Source organism: Leucoraja erinacea, chromosome 3 (assembly GCF_028641065.1).
Source record: "Leucoraja erinacea ecotype New England chromosome 3, Leri_hhj_1, whole genome shotgun sequence".
Lineage (NCBI taxonomy): Eukaryota > Metazoa > Chordata > Chondrichthyes > Rajiformes > Rajidae > Leucoraja > Leucoraja erinaceus.
The window spans coordinates 43,843,696-43,861,706 of NC_073379.1; the positions used below are offsets into that span (position 1 = coordinate 43,843,696).

General features: G+C 38.5%; 1 protein-coding gene across 14 annotated transcripts in view; it reads left to right on the forward strand.

Annotated features, from left to right (window-relative positions):
* Positions 1-18,011, forward strand: part of LOC129695542 (nuclear factor 1 B-type-like) — a 291,616-nt gene that overhangs the window by 219,695 nt on the left and 53,910 nt on the right. For 8 of the 14 annotated variants that reach the window (XM_055632563.1, XM_055632569.1, XM_055632560.1 and 5 more), the window contains 2 exons: positions 2,094-2,262; positions 6,003-6,088. In XM_055632563.1, the coding sequence (XP_055488538.1) occupies positions 2,094-2,262; positions 6,003-6,088 (255 nt within the window). Of the gene's footprint in view, positions 1-2,093; positions 2,263-6,002; positions 6,760-18,011 lie in introns of those variants that run through there. The other 6 variants (XM_055632562.1, XM_055632574.1, XM_055632566.1 and 3 more) reach the window with 3 other exon arrangements.

Sequence of the window (18,011 nt, forward strand, 5' to 3'; positions counted from 1 at the left end):
AGCCCTGTGAAAATACAAAATGTATATCCCAAGGGATGCATGTTGGATGCCTTAGCCCATTAAGTTATGAGAACAGTACTGTTTGAGCATTATTTTGTTGAGTGTTAATAGACATACGAGTTCATTTTTTAAATGGATTGGGCGTAGAATGTACAGTATCTTTGTATGTTTCCAGGAATCGTAAAAACTAACAAAAATAGCATAATTTTTAGCCAATAGTTTAAACATTGACAGAGTGTGATATAGGGATTGGGGAGTACACTTACAATTTAGGGTAGAAGTTGGAATATCATAAAAGCATTTAGAAGCAGAATGTGTATTCTTTTTAAATGATTTATATGTTGAAATGTTTATCTGAGGAAATTACAAACCATACATAAAGTTAGGATTTTAGGGCCAAAGATTTTACGAAAGGTTAATCTTGGTTTAAATATTAACCATTAAAAGCCTCCTTATATCTCTTGGAGCAAAACATAACAATTTCAAGGTATTTTACAGTGGGAAGGGTGGTTGAGCAATTGAATTACTTGTCAGAACACTGATTTTGCCTGATTAGGCTGGAGTGGATTTGAAAACAAAGGAGTACTGACAGGAGGTTTGGAATCTCTGTGCTAAATTGAGCACAAGCAATATTCCTGGCAGCTTTGCTTTATATTAATGCCGAATGTTGGTGTTTGCTGCCTTTCCTGCTGGAAAGTCTGGACCTGTGTTTATTTGGAAAAATGCTAATAGCATGATTTCAACAGCACAGCAGTTTGTATACATATTGAGCTGAGAAGAACATCCCATAGGCCTGTGAGTTCAAAAGGTTACAAGTAATAAAAGTCACAATTTATTGGGGAGAATGAAGGCAATCTTACAGATAGGTTTATAGGAAGCTTTCAAAAGCATGAAGGAGATAATGAGAAAAAAGTTATATAAAAAATATACGATCACATTCAGCAGAGAATTCTGAAGGGACGTCTTTATTCAGGGCGGTGAGAACGTGGAACTCGCTCCCACGGGAAGTGATTGAAGCAAATGGTTGAGACTCTTTCAAGAGAAGGATGGAGAAGAAAATGAGTGAGAAAAGAATAGAAGGCTACAGGTCTTCGCATGGGTAATGAATGCTGGATTTATGGACACCCCGTAGATATGAGCGAGCGTCTGGGAGAACGGCGGCTGGATGGGACAGACCTACTGGCAGTTGTGGGTCAGCAGGCATCTCCAGCTAGGTGCACACAGGCCGTTTCCACATGCGTTTCCTCCCACCCGCCACCCTGAGCCACAGCAACCTTAGGACAAGGCCAAGCCGAGCAGAGTTCGAAGCGCTGAGCAGACTCACTCCCTCAGTCACTGAATCAGTGTGGCCGTCTGGCAGCCGCTCTTCCCTCTCCTGCTACCGTCTCGATTCATTTTCCAAAGATGAACAGTTTATGTCACCAACAAGATAGTCACACAGCATGAAAACAGGCTTCTCGGCCTAACCTGCCCACGCAGACAAAGATGTCCCATCTACACTAGTTGCACCTGCTTGCATTTGGCCCTTATCCTTCTAAACCTTTCCTATCCATGTATTTGTCCAAATGTCTTTTAAATGTTGTGATAGTACCTGCCTCAATTACCTCCCCATTCCATACACCCACTATGTAAACATGTTGCCTCTCAGGTTCCTATTATTCCATACACCCACTATGTAAAAATGTTGCCTCTCAGGTTCCTATTAAATCTTTCCCTTCTCCCTTAAACCTTTGGTTATGGATTTCCCTACTCTGGGTAAAAGACTGTGTATTTATCTATGCAGGTTCTCAGCAATGGAACCCCATTGTTCTGGAGGTCTGCTGTACATTGAGAGATTTAAGTGAGGAAAGATAGGAAGAGGCTCAAGTGGAACTTGGGCAGGTTGGTCTGGTTCTATGTCAGGTTCTTAATCATGTATCTCAAGTAATACGGACTGAATAAGAATGTTAGGCACAACAACAATACTGGGTTTTTGGTCTAAAACACTTTTTATGTCTATGCAGTATAAATATAAAGATTACCTTTGAGTATATTGTGTAAAACCATGATCTGGTATACTGATCCTCTTTGTATTTTTGTGTTCCCTTTCACAGCCAAATAGTAGTGGTCAAGTAGTGGGCAAAGTGCCTGGTCATTTTACATCAGTACTGGCTCCCTCACCCCATCATGGCATGTCCAGACCCGTGACCCTGGCCATGTCTTCAGACACTAAACCCATCACTACATCAAGCGAAGGTGAGGCAACATCATCCCCATCATCCAGTAAGTACCATTAAGTTAGATGAGTAGGAAGGAACTGCAGATGCTGGATTAAACCGACGATAGACACAAAATGCTGGAGTATCTCAGCAGGACAGGCAGCATCTCTGGAGAGAAGGAATGGGTGACGTTTTGGGTCGAGACCCTTCTTCAGCCCAATTAGGGATAAGGGAAATGAGAGATATAAATGATGATGTAGAGAGATAAAGAACAATGAATGAGAGACATTCATTGTTCTTTATCTCTCTACATCATCGTCTATATCTCTCGTTTCCCTTAACCTTAAGTAGTCTGAAGAAAGAGCTCAACCTGAAATATCACCCATTCCTTATCTCCAGAGATGCTGCCTGTCCCGCTAAGTTACTCCAGTCTTATGTGTCTATTAAGTTAGATGAGGTGTTATCCTGTGACGCAGGAGTAGAATTCACATTCATGAGGTAAATAGATTAATATCTATAAAAGTTTTACTTTTATGCTTGGTAAAACGGTTTGTTTTGCCCAGTGTGCGTTTTTTCCCCCCCGACTTTCTCTCATTTGCATTATTAAAACAGAATCTAAAATATGCAAACACAATAGAATGACAATGATTTAACTGAGTCAATTGGATGTTGAGGGCTAATTCCTGTGAACATAAAATGAATTTCAGTAACGACCAGCTTATTTAACCGTTAACTTATCAGCTCTTCCTAAACAATGAGCAGCATTGGACAAAGATATAATTATACTTGAACTTTTGATTTTACGGTAATAATAAATTATTCCCGAAATGTTGGTTTGTGACAGCTGCAGCCTACAATTGAAACGGTATTATAAGCTTTGACTGACCACAGCAAATTTCAAGAGAGCAGTCTCAGACTGTATTAATGATGAAAATCAGATGTGCTGGAACGTGCTGGGATAGATCATCTTTTTCCCAAGTACTGTGGTTAAACTGCCACACTGTGTTCTGTATCTCTGTCTGGATGAAGTTAACAAAGGCTCACTAATGTGTTCCATGGGAGACTGTCAGCAATGAAATAGGAGAACAATGTCTTCTTTTGAGAAAACCTCTAGACAGCTGCGACTTGTGTACTAATTGATTTGCTGTGGCTTTGCAGCTTCTCAGCTGTTCAAACCCGTGTCTGGTCACGTATAAAGTACAGGTAGTTGTCCTGGGCCTAAGAATTAAAGGTGAGCTTACAAAGAGTGCTGTAAGTGCATTTTTATTTGTCCTATACAACAAATCTGCCATGAGCTCTATTGGAGTAATTCTACCGTGGCATTGCACTGCGATTTGTCACACGTTTGCTTATAACATTACTTCTAATTCATAATCAATGAAAAATAAAGATCATTTGGGGCTAGCCCTGAACTTGTAGATTAAGTAAGTTTTGCACCATTCCTCCAGGAAGGTAGTGTAAAAGCAGCAATAATATCAATGCTTTGTCAAGCTTACACAGTGAGTAGCTGAACTGTACAGACTCAGTAGCAAACGCTCTCAGTTTAATCCTCTGCCTGTGTTTAGATCACACTATCACTGTGTTTAGATCACACAAGGGTAGTGGCTTTGCAATTCATCTCATTGTTCCTCATTAGGAAAGTTAATGGTTGATATTGGGTCAGACTCCTCATTGCCACTCTGTGTTCTTTGGTAATGGGGAAAGATAAGATAACACCAGACCCTGTGACTGAACAGTCTGACAACATTTCAAATTCAGAGCCTTTCAATAATATTAGCTATTTATCAAGGTATTGGCAGACAATCAGCAGCCATGGGCACACATCCAAGAGCAAGGAGAGGAAGGGATAGGATAATTAAATTAATGCAAAAAAAAAAGAGATTTAGTCTCAATATTTTAAAAGATGATTTTCTACTAGATTTGATTTTTATTTTGAAGGTTCTTTTGCTTCTTTTTACTCGTTAGTTTCATTTTTTCTGTATTACCTTCTCCATGTACACTAAGGGGGAACATTTCACAATTCATTGAGGCGGACATCATCAGTAAGATAAAAACGGAAACTGGAAGAAATCACTAAGCAGGTCCAAGAGACAGAGGGTAACATTTCAGATTAGTGATCCTTCACAAGAAGCGCAAAAGGTCAGAGAGAAAGCAGGTTTTAAGATGCGGAGAAAGGAGGGGAGAAGAAATGGGGTAAAAGCAGGAGCAATTAAATAATAAAGTTGCTGATAGTACAGGTGGGGGCAATAGGATCAGTAAAACAACAAAATAAATCAGAAGTCTGGTAGAGATTAAACCACAGTATTATTATCTAAAGTGGTTGAACTCAATATTGTGACCAAGAAATTGCATTAAACCTAGTTGAAAGGCTTGCACCATTCCGCAAGCTTACATTGAATTTTACTCAACATTATGGGAGATTGAGGTCAATCAGAGAAGGTTAAATATAAAATTGTAGACAACCAGTAACTCTGGTCACTCTTACAGATGAACGGATGGTTTTGCAAAGCCAGTTATTTCTACTAAATATTACTCCTTGGACTTTACAATATCCTGATTCCTACTTGACTATGTGTTCTAACTATTTTCCTTCAGCATTTTCTGCACGTATATTTCTTTAAAAAGTTATTTAAAACTGAAAAGCCAGGTGAAGTCCAACATCCTACACAAATCACAGATTTATGTAAATGAAAGAAAGAAGATGACCCTGACAAGCAATTTTCCCCTCCTTCCTATTGCATGCGACGTTGGAGCAAATAGTTGCTGAGAAATTTGTCCCCGTTTCAGTGAAGCTGAACAATTTTGTGGTGACTAGATGCCCGACAACACTTGTTAAATACACTCCATTAAAAGTAATCAAATGAATTTTGGGAAGTAGAATAGAATATGTAGCTTCTACCAAACACCATCTCCATACCACCAGCTGGAGATAACTTTCTAAGCAGAGATCTTTTCAAGATTTATATTATTTATTTTTCATCAGATTTTAAATGCAAACCTATGCATTCCCCTCTTTCAAAAAATGACAGCTGGCAGTTTTTTCAGAAAGATGGTTTTCCTGAAAGAAGAGATGTTCCTTTGCTTCATTGATGTTGTATCTCCACCAGTTAGCTCAAACACAGGCTATTTCTGCAACTTTTAGACGTTGAATTGGACCACTCCCTGTATTCGGAGAATCAAAAAAACTGTCAATACACTGAAAGTTGCTAATGTGATCTGACAGTGATTAAAAACATGATAATATCCATTGAAATCTAGGGCATAGGGCAAACTTCAGAATTAAACCATAGCGCATCATGAGGAAAGAAGATTTATTTTGTTGAACTAATTATTACAGCGATCACATGGCGTTCCACTGTATGCGATTTCTTTCAGCAGATGTTAACCCATTATTGAAAATTAATGTCTCCTTTTAAAAAGGTGGACAAAGAAAGATCTCATTGAATGAATTATTCTGTTGTTATTGCCAGAAGCTGTTTTGCCCAGTATTGAGATAGGCATAGGTAGCACTGACAATTTCTTTGCATAGTATTTAAAAGAAATCCAAAGCAAAATAGAGCAGATGTTGTAAATCTGAAATAATACAAGTGCTGGAAACTGTGCAAGTCAATGAGCATCTGTTGAGCTGTCCAATCTGCTGAATACTTCAAGCATTTAAATATAATTTTTAACTTAAAAATATATTCTGCCTCAATTTCTGAGAAGTTTGCCATATACAGCAGTTTGCTTTAATAATGCAATGAAAGGTTTATACTGACAGTTTGAAAAGACTTGATACTAACTTCACTCTTTGTGTTTAATCAGCCTATACAGGTTCAGGTACACCCCCAGCCAACCGGCAATTTGTGGGACTCAGCTCAAGGGATCCAGCCTTTCTACACCAGCAGCAGGTGGGCAAGATTCTTGTCACTCTTTGTCTAGATGTGTACCGTTCCAGATCCATAGCATTAGCGCACGACTGATCCGCAATATCTTTTTTAACATAGAACTGATGATGAGAAATCACCTGGTGAACTTAGTCTATCTTTTCCTTTACGGTAATGAATACCACTTAGGCCCAACCCCAAAACATAATGAGGCTTTGGTTGTGATGTGAATCCTAACATGGCTTCATTGACACTCTAGGATAAACAAGAGTTCACAATTGCATTGATCATGCTGTTTCAGTGTTCCATGTACTGCTGCATTGCTATGGGAGTCCGACTGCTTATGTCTGATAGTTAGCTGTCAGATATTGCGATTAAAAGAGCTTAAGGGTACAACTTATTTTTAAAGAAGATAGCTAAAAGATGAGTCAAAACCCTTCTCCACAATTAACCAATCTTACAACCAGCCAATAGAAAGTGGATAAATAATAGGTGAAAAAAAAGTAATAATTTAGTTAAAGAGTGGGGAGTGGGATTGCACTTTTGAAAGACCTACAGTGCCCTCCATAGTGTTTGGGACAAAGACCCATCATTTATTTATTTGCCTCTGTACTCCACAATTTAAGATTTGCAATAGAAAATATCAAATGTTGGTAAAGTGCACGTTGACAGATTTTTAATAAATCTGACAATGACAATTTACTAACACTTATACATTTTGGTTTCACCATGTAGAAATTACAGCAGTGTTTTAAACATAACCCCCCCCCCCCCCCCATTTCAGGGCACCATAATGTTTGGGACACAGCAATGTCATGTTTAGTATTTTAGTATTTTGTTGCACATCCTTTGCATGCAATGACTACTTGAAGTCTGCGATTCATGGACATCACCAGCTTCTGGGTGTCTTCTCTGGTGATGCTCTGCCAGGCCTGTATGGCAACCATATTTAGCTTATGCTTGTTTTGGGGGATAGTCCCCTTCCGTTATCTCTTCAGCATATAAAAGGCATGCTCAATTGGGTTCAGATCGGGTGATTGGCCAGTCAAGGATTGTCTTAGCTTCGAAAAACTTTGTTGCTTTAGCAGTATGTTTGGGATAATTGTCTTGCTGTAGAATGATCTGCCAGCCAATGAGTTGTGAGGCATTTGTTTCAACTTGAGCAGATAGGATGTGGCTATACACTTCAGAATTCATTATGCTACAACCATCAGCAGTTGTATCATCAATGAATATAAGTAAGCCAGTACCTTCAGCAGCCATACATGCCCAGGCCATTACACCCCCACCACCAAGTTTCACAGATGAGGTGGTATGCTTTGGATCTTGGGCAGTTCTTTCTCTCCTCCAGACTTTGCGCTTGCCATCACTCTAATATAAGTTAATCTTTGTCTCATCTGTGCACAAGACCTTTTATCCAGAACTGTGGTTGCCCTTTTAAGTACTTCTTGGCAAACTGTAATCTGGCCATCCTATTTTTGCAGCTAACCAGTGGTTTGCATCTTGCAGCTCGGCTTCTGTATTTCTGTTCATGAAGTCTTCTGCGGACAGTGGCCATTGACAAATCCACACGAGACTCCTGAAGAGTGTTTCTGATCTGTCAGACTGGTGTTTGGAGATGTTTCTTTATTATAGAGAATTATTCTGTCATCAGCTGTGGAAGTCTTCCTTGGCCTGCCAGTCCCTTTGCACTAGTGCACTCATAGGGTGATTCTTCTGTAAGTGTCTACTTTGGTGTCCCGCTACTTTGATGCTGTATATCAGGAAAATCTGTAATTCTATCCCATTTCTTCTTATTCTATATTGTTAATAAACATAATCCTCATAAATAAAGATTAAACCCTAAATGAATAAAGTGGGTTTTTTCCCCCTTGATGTTCGATGCCCCCCTCCCCCCCCCCCCGAAAACTGCATGTCTCGATGGTTACTAGTGAAATTTCAAGTCGGCATATTTATTTAATGGGGGATCTATCTGAAATGAAAATACTTTTAAACGATAGGTATTAATAATTAATATATTTATCACCCTTATAAAAATTCCTCCATTCTTGATAAAATTATAAATCTTACTGGGTTTTTTTTAATTCCGTGTCCCGATGATTGGAGTCATTTACCGTCATGCACCTTTGTTGAGCAATCCCACATGGCTATAAATAGAATAGATGCGAACTTCCGACCTCAAAAGACCGTGGAATTCAAAAGACCCCTAGTTTGTGAATTCCTCCAGATTCGCGGGACGAGAAGCCTGCGAAAACTCCGTTTTCTGCAGCATAACGGGTACGTACCTTTATTCAGCGCCATTCCCGAACGGTGCTGAACTATTGGAAAACATTTTAAAATCGTTCATTTTTGATTTGTTCTGGAGAACAAATCGTGCCATGTGCCATTCATCCAAACGATATGGCCAGGCATGGCCTTCTGGCGAGGCCATCCTGGGCTAAATGCTTGGGCCACCATTCCCGTCATGGCCATATCCGCAACTTAACCCCCGATCTCCATCTAGCTCCAGCCGGACACAAAGCCGTCGCATCTTCCCCTGACCCGATGTTCCTCTCCACGCCCGACCCTCTTCAGCCCTCGGGAAGATGCAACGGCTTTGTGTCTGGCTGGTGATGGAGATGGAGCTGGAGCTGGAGATTGGGGGTAAGTAACCTGAGCCCTAGCCCCAACCCCAACCCTAACCCTAACCCTAGCCCCAACCCTAACCCTCACCCTTGCCCTAACCCTAGCCCGAGCCCCAACCCCAGCCCCAGCCCTAGCCCCAACCCTATCCCCAGCCCCAAACTTAACCCTAATCCTAGCCCTAACCCTAGCCCCAACCCTAACTCTCACCCTTGACCTAGCCCCATCCCCAGCCCCAATCCCAACCATAGCCCCAATCCTAGCCCCAGCCTCAGCCCCAACCCCAACCCTAATCCCAGTCCCAACCCTAACCCCAGCTCCAGCTCCAACCCCAGCACCAGCCCGAACTCTATCCCTAAAGATAGTTTTAGTCATCTCCATCACGTGACGCTCCCAAACTTGATCATCTCCACCATGCTGAGTCATATCCGTGACATGAGTATTTTATACTCATAATGTGTAAAATAATACAACAATTACCATAATTATCAATTGTAATTTATATATAAACAGTATGATTCTGCTTATTCATTTGAAGTTAATATTGATTAAGAGGAAGTTGGTGAAAAGTTACGTGAAGGTTACCATTATTGCTAAAAATTACCACTTTTTTTCAGCAGTAAACTGTTAGGAAGGTTTCAAATCTATGCGTTAGACTGAAAAAATATTTTTTTTGGTGGTTTATTTGAGGAAGATGCTCTATAATTTGAAAGACTGCAACAAAATTTAGATTTTATATTCTTAAATCAGTTATATTTTGCAGTGTTGTTCATCACAAAAATATGACTGAATGCAATGGGCAACCCGGAAAAAGAAGAGGAAAAAATAAATTAAATTCTCTAAAAGAAGGCGCCAAACCTATTTTTTCCCATAGTAGAGATGTTCATCTATGTGAAACAACATTCAAAGTTGCAAAAATTTAAGTTTTATTTTCGGGTTTTCAGAAACTTAAAAGTAGGCACTTACTGAAGAATCGCCCATTAATGATGTTCCAAACAGTTGATTTTGGTAAGCCTAAGGTTTAGTTGATGTCTCTAACAGTTTTATTCTTATTTCTCAGTCTCATAATGGCTTCTTTGACTTTCATTGGCACAACTTTGGTCCTCTTGGTGATAATCATCAAAATCATCATCATCGTTGAAAACATTAGCGGCGCAGTGGTGCTAGTTTCCAATGGGAACGGTGATGGACACACCACACATCTCTGTCCTCCATTTCCTGCAGATGTCTGCCGCTGGAAGTATAGGATTTTGGTGTGTGTGCTTTATCATCATTCCTTACAATGCTATGTACGACAGTGATCGCAACTTCTACTGAAGTGTGGATGGCCGTTGGCTCGCTAGAAGCTCATCTGCCCTTTGACAGGTCATGTTTTTGGTCCTGCTAGGGGGTCCACCGCCCCTTCCTCACCTGGCAAACCAGGTGGGGGAGACGGTTTAGTCGTCGACTATTCGACCATCGGGCAGGTAGTACGGGATTACATGGTACCCGTGGCGGGGGGAATTCCCCCCCGACCTGTCCCGAGAGATTTGTTGCTGCTGATAAACAGCAATAAAAGTTTCCAAAGGTGATGGAAAGACTGGAGGAAAGACTAGGTGCTGAGAGCTCTCTTATACCTGCATTAAGGAGGCAATTAAACACACCTGAGCAATTACAAACACCCATGAAGCCATGTGTCTCAAACATTATGGTTCACTGAAATGGGGGGACTATGTATAAACACAAATGTAATTTCCACATGGTGAAACCAAAATGTATAAAAATAGCCTTTATTAAAATCTGACAATGTGCACTTTAACCACATGTGATTTTTACTATTACAAATCTCAAATTGTGGAGTACAGAGGCAAATAAATAAATGATGGGTCTTTGTCCCAAACATTATGGAGGGCACTGTAGTATAAACAGTGGGCTGAATGGTCTCATAGAGTTCTGTACCATTCTCCTATTCCACATATCATGAAACACTCCCAAGGTTAAATATCCTCTGTCAATTTAAGAACCTTCTCCAATGAAAGAGACAGATAAGTTGTTCGTAACAATGATATAGAAGTAAATGTAAGCACGTATACTGATGATTTATCAATGATGGCCAATAATTGCACAGAATTTACAAACAATTTAAGACCTCAACACTCATCTCCTTCAGAGTAAACATTGGTGTTATTGGAAGAGTTAGAGAAAAAGACATATGACTGAATCACTGCACGGCATAGCCTTCATCTTTCACCTACATTGTCAACTTAATGCACAAAAATGTGTCCTCAGACAACCTTGATTTTAGGATCATCATGTAAAATAATAGTGGAGGGCTGGAAGACTGGGAGATATCTGATATCCAATGCAGGCAAGTGGAATTAGTATAGATAGGTACTACAGTTGTCATAGATGTGGTAAACTGAAGGGTTCAATTATGTGCTGTACAATGCAATGATCCTATAACAGGCATCTTTGAATTTGTTCTAGATTATTTGAAATTCCTATCAATTACTTTGTTCCTTGATGGAATTTGTCACAAACCTCTAGTGGTTGGAAAATAAGATTTAGGTATAGCTTGTGAAATTGGACTCATTCTAAGCAGTGCTGAGACAACTCCCCTTCACTGCTCGCACCTGCTCTTATCTGACTTTAGCACTGAGAGGCAAGATGGGTTTAAGCATTACACTATTTAGTACAGCATTCCACAATAAATCAACATTTAGCTAAATGTCTACAGCGCAAATGCCCTTTAAAATATGATTGAATAGAATAGCAGACTTGATGGGCACTGCCATGGTTAATTGAGAAAGCATCATCCATGACAATTTGATGGCTTCAACATTACGTTTGCAATAAAGTGCATGCATACTGTATGTCCATTATTGCTCAAACAATGTATCTTTGCCAGATTAACCTCAAGTACTTATTTTTAAATATCTGAACACCACCACAAAAACCACAACGTAATAATTAGTGGTTTTGCTACTCCATCCTTTTTTGTCATATTTATTTGTAGTGATTCTTTTCAAATCTCCCTTTTAATATTTTTAGTTAAATTGCCTTTAAAACAGCTAGCTTTTCAAAATGAAACTATCTAAAGTGTATCTAAAGTTTCATGTATGATATATTGATCTCCACAAGTAGATATTACCGATAACACCGATGCAAGAGAGGTGAGACCAAACTTAGCCAAAGTTGCACATGGTCAATGTTTTTTAAAAGAGAACTTTAGCTGAATAAATGAGGTAATTCTGGCACACTACCTCTCTATTAGTCACACAGGTATGATTCTGCAATGATTGTAAATTAGCCCTGAAGCAGTAATCTAAGTTTGTTGAGTGTATTTTATTCAGAATTTCTCTCAACTCTTCTCCATTCTCTACCAACAACTCCCTGATTTGAAACTTAATTTTTATATTGATGGATGCATCATGTTTCGGAACCATGCTTCTTTTGCTTATGCTTTCTAGGAAGCATAAGCATTTTTTGAACTGGTTTGTGAATATCATCAGAAGCAGCTTCACATGTTGGTAGCTCTTTTGATCATGTTCTCTTCTTATCTGCTGGGATTTTATGCACAATCAAATTCTTCTAGAAAATGATTCTAAACATCAAATGCAATGCAACCTTGTCATTGAGAGCTCTGGTGTTATGATAGGTTTAACCCCCAAAACAAAATCATGTTTCACAACCACGGCAGAATTGATTCATGGAAGCAAGACCTCAGACTGTAATAAATTAGGTGTCTGATGAGAACTACTGTTTTGTCATGTCTAGGGCAAGTCTGTATTACACATGGTAAAAACAAAACAACATATAACCAATAAATACAGAAATGTAAGGAAATACTATGCTCCTTTCCATACCCTCAGTGAAACATTATTAGAACCAATCCAAATTCAAGTTTAAAGATTGTTTAATAGACTGAAATACTCTTCATCTATTTCTTACAACACAATTTTCATTCTTTGCATTAGCCATGATTTATTGAAATACAATACTGAAAATGTCTACTGTGTCTAGATTTGGAATAATCATAATACAATATAATTTACACATTGATAATTTCACCTTAAGTAGTAAGCATATTTTGTACTTTTAAGCTGTCGAAACCAAGCACCAATCAGTTCTGCATTTTCCATATTTTTATTAACTAGAACCCATCACAAGTAACAACACACGCTCATGCCCCTTGAACAAATTACTGAAACAACAAGTGCTCTTATCAAATTATTTGGACTGTATAGTTTAGAAATAAATGTAAGTTACTAATATAAAGTGGTTGGTGGTTTTGTAATATGCCTGAAGTAACATTAACAGATCCAGCATGAAATATAAGATTGCACTGTGCCAAGAATGAGTTTTAATTGAAAAGACTGTAATGTGGTACATTTTAAATATGTATCATCATCTATTATGCCAGCGCAAACTAAAATAAGTAAAGAACAAAAAAAGAAAAACTAGAAATCACTTTTATGAATAAATAATTGCAATAGTTACTATTTATATATATTATTCAGAATTATAGTTTATGAACTTGAAGGTAACGTGAACATGAATTAATTGGGTATAGAAGCTTGGATTGTATGTAGTGTTCAAGAGATGTGAATTTAGAAAAAAACTTTTATTCCTTATCTACTTTATAGTGTTAGAAACTTATTACTTTGCACTTACACAGCAAACAAATAAATTGAATATAAATAGAGTTAAGGTCAGAATAAATCAACAAAATAAGTATGAGCGTATGAGCCAAGAAAAGTGAAAACAAAAATTGATGGGAAATCCAAGTTCAAGTTTTAACACCAGATATTTTAATAGGTGGTGACCCTTAATATAAATAACATCAGTTGTATAACTTTTTCCCTTTGTTGTTGCGGCCTGCATAGTGATTTATATTTCTGCGGTATGATATCATTTGACCATATGCTCTTTTGTGGCATTGTTAAGTGGCTTGTGTTCCAAGGAAATCCTGAACATTTTCTACAGTTGAATTGTGGACAGCAAAGCTCTGTCAAGCCAGTAGTGGGATAAACTGGCTCCACTCATTACTTCTTCCACAGTCATTTCATTTGAATGAAGTAATTTTGTTTACAAGAAGCAGAACTCAAGATTCCATGTATCGTTCAGCTTTAATCAAATAATGTTGTTCTGAAATCCGTAGATACTCTTTGAGCATAGATGTATTTGCTAATCTTTCACCCTGTAATTTCTAAGTTTAAAAACACCAAGCATCACAGAGCCACTAATACCGGAGAGTAATGCTTTACAAAACATAATATGGCAGGAAAAAGTCAATTGAACAAATAAAATTTTGAGAGTATCCTATCTAGGCATCTAAGTGAATGTATGTGGGGTCAGTCTATTAACTTGTGGCAAACATTAGGGGTAATTTAATGCTTTTGTATGCAGGTATATTAGCCTCTGCTGAAACTGAAGGTTTCTTTTCAAAGTGATGCAAACGTGGCAGAATGCATGGAGAAAGAGAGGACATGGCTTATAGTTTTCTAACTACTTGGATTTCTTTCATCTGTCAGTATAAAGGAAGTCTGAATCTTGATGTGAATCTACAGTCATGGTCTCTGTCTGACATCTGTGGCATGGCCGTTAATCAAGCAGCATGAGGTAGTTGGTGGCAGCTTGTTGCAGTGTCTATCTATAACTAATTAGAGCATACAAAATGGGTCTGCTGCACTCATCGGAACAGCAACAAGCAAAATCAGTACATTGCTTGCTCTGTCTGTATATATAGTTAATTAGCCAGTCAGGTTAATGAGCAATTGTAACGATTCGAAATGAATAGCAGCACATTAAAAATCATAAGGTATCAAGTGAGCAAATTGCATTTACACCACAAACTAGCATTTGTAAAACAGTGAAGTTACTGTATACTGGCTACAAATTGAGCATAACATTTTGAAAAAATTGATCGAACAATTTAAGATGTTAACAATGTACCTGTTGTCTGTTAGAAATGTCGTGTTAGTATATACGTGGAGCTACATATTACAAGCACAGGGTGAATGCATTCATTAAAATAGAAACCCTTCTTTCCCCCTTATTGCTTTGATATTTCTAAAGATAATCATCAAAATCCATTTTCCCTCCAAATGGCTGATTTCTAAGTGTTGCTGAATAAGTCTAACCTTTACTTTGTATTGTGAGGGCTGAAATTGTCTTTAGTACCTAAGTGCAAGTCTTATATGAATATAATTCATGCATTTGGAACAGTTCCAGTTTTCTGGTATTATTCACTTTGCAAATGACAAAATAAAGTCCCCAAAGCTGAGGGTGGTCCAATAGTCCTTCCATTAAATTGATCTTCAAAATTCTGTATGGATGAAACCAGAATCAACCTAAGATGGGCACTCCAGTCAGCATGTTAAGGTATAATCTATGTTTAGCATTAGTAATCTACATTTGTATTTAGCAAATTCTGTTAATTCGCATAAAATTGGCATTCACAAAATAAAATTTGACTGACAACCCTTCAGCTTGGTAAGGAAACCATTTTCAAATAAGTTATCCTTCAAACTGGAATTGTTATGCTGCTGAATACAATACGTAATGTCTTAGTGAAACCTGATAGTTGATAGGTTGTAGTTGAAGTGAAGTCCAGCAATTTGTGATATTCAAGATAAGCAATGATTGGGTAAATTTCACTCTGTTTGGTTGACAAAATGATGATAGAATAAAATAGAATTGGTTGTACAAAATTGACATACCACCAACTTCCTCCTCCAATGTATCCCACAGAGAGCATCTGTAACAGCACAAATCTACCACAACAGATATGTTGTAGAGTTGAGCCAAGTTGTAGTGAGCATGATCAACCAGACTAAGTCTTATACTTCTATGATTACTTTTGGTTGTAATATGATTTATCAGTCATGTCCGTCCATTTGACAAATTAGCATGAACGTTCCTCTGGCTTGAATGCTTCAAGGCTGAAAAAGAACATATCTATCAAGAATAATCTGATTGACTCTTACACTATGGTTTAGCATTGTTGGGTTGCATTTTTACTTTAAAGTGTGGTGCTTGATGGACGTGATGGCCTCTCAAAGGATGCTGTAATGATAATATGGTGAATAGAAAACCACACCAATGTAAGATAGCTCTTCCCCCAGCAGGGAACTTTATGGGAGTGTAAGGAAGTGTGATGCATTCAGGATCCTGAAGGCACCATGTTCTCATTGTGTCCTGGGCTATGATTGACAGTTTGACATAAAGACAAATCACAGGACTGCCAAGGTGAAGGCTGAATGTATAGATAGAGTGAGAGGAAGTTGGGTCACATTCCACATATGCTTCATCTAAAGGAAATGAGAAAGGAAATTGCAGTCAAAATACTGACAACCCATGGAAACTCAGGCTTGTTTAAGTAAATTGATTTCCTGTCCCGCCTAACATTCCAAACAAAACCTATCAATTTTTGTTGTCCTTTCTTGAGAACAAATCACCCAAATTTACTTAGTGTTTCTTGAGACTGTGACACTGTATGGTCATTATTAAAATAGATGATTTTTAAGTATGTTGGTATTGCTATGCAATTCAGAATTGCAGTGAGCATAAGTAAATCCCTTGTTCCATCATGATCCAGCATTTTTCCTTAACCAGGTACTAACTACAATGTAAAAGTGCATTTAATATGTGTATATCCATGCTTAGTGACTCGTTAATGTTGCTCAGTATTATAACACCCCTTGGTAGTACTTAAAAAAAAAAGAATGAAATGACTCCATGGTAGAGAATACCTATGTTAAGTATTCAATGATGTATAGCTTTTCAATGTGTTAAGAGCACAAGAGCATTAAAATACTTTGGTCTCATTGGAAAACTTAATATAATGCATTCTAAATAACAAGTATAGGTAATACATAAAATTACACATTTGTCATGGTATCTACAGTACATTGATGTGAAAGTGGCACTGAGTAAGCTAGGGGATCAAACAAGGAGTGTTTTAGAGCTATTTAATTCTGTCAATTCACATAGAAATGATTGTGCATATAATTTATTTCATATTTATGATTTCATATTTTGCTGGACATGATGGAAGAGGCAAATAAAAAGTAGCTGAGGCAGCCCGAGCTGAGTGGCATGTTAAATGATGACTTCCACTTGGTTGTTTACTATTATGTTCCTTTGTGCAAAAAATGGACCGAACCAGTGTCCTGTGAGTACAGGAGAAGTATTGCAGGAATTCTACCATTTAACTCTCTCATGTACAGGGTAGCATTGTACTCTCCAGAGGGAAAGATGGAAGTATCAATGAACGCCACTAGAATACATGCATTGGGATCGCAATGTATATAAAGCTACTGTATGTCCTATATCTAGGTACAGGCTGCATTTGCAATTTGCTCTCCCAGCCTTTTCAGATATGAGACAGTTTGGTACTCTGGTGGACATACATGGACCATATTTTGTGTGAGGAAAGCATCAGTTGTTTCAAGCCTTCTCTGATGGAGCCATTCCTGCATCTCTGAAAGGGAGGTGTTATAGCCTGCAATGTTCAGTGCAAGTTATCCTCTATGTAAGGGGAGGTTGGTGGAGGCCATTGATGAGAATGGATATCCCAGTTTGTGAACTGCTGTAGGTGCTTCAGTGGCTGAGGTGAGGAGAAAGAGAAAGGAAGCTAACTGTTGTGAACAGTGGGAGGAGATCACACTTAACGTCTGTTTCAGGAACAATGTGCCTCTAGCTTATCTCACAAAACAAATGCCTCCCTCCATGCTTCCTTCACCTCCCAATAAATTTCATCAAGGTGACAATCTTACCTGACATTTAGATACTGCACCGTATCCTCACCTGCTTACCACACTTCTCCAAGCATTATACCCACAATTCACAATTTCCACACATTGTCCGTAATTTAACAAATACCAGGCTAATCTCTCAGACCCATTGCACTGTACCCACCAACACAATCCCTCTATCACTTGCAGACTGGCAAGGGGCACAGCCATTTCCATCACTTGAAATATATTGTGACCATCAATGAGCCTATAGCCAGCAGTGTTATGGGGAACTCTGAAGAGGATGACATATCCATACCTGTTCTTCACATCCCATATCACACCTTCTCATATCCCGCATTCCTCTTGTCCCACTATTTGATCATCCACTGCAGCCATATTGTGCCATTTATGTGGAGAGGGAGAATTGAAGGTGATGAATGGAGCACATATCAAGTAGGCTGTGTTCTGGATAGTTCCCACCCTGTAAAACTCTATGACTCTGATCAACAAGGCCCCATCCAAACCCAATGTAATATAGTCACATGAGTTGTCTGAATTCACAACACTGCTCCTACATTGTTATCAATCAAAAAGTTTTTCAAAAA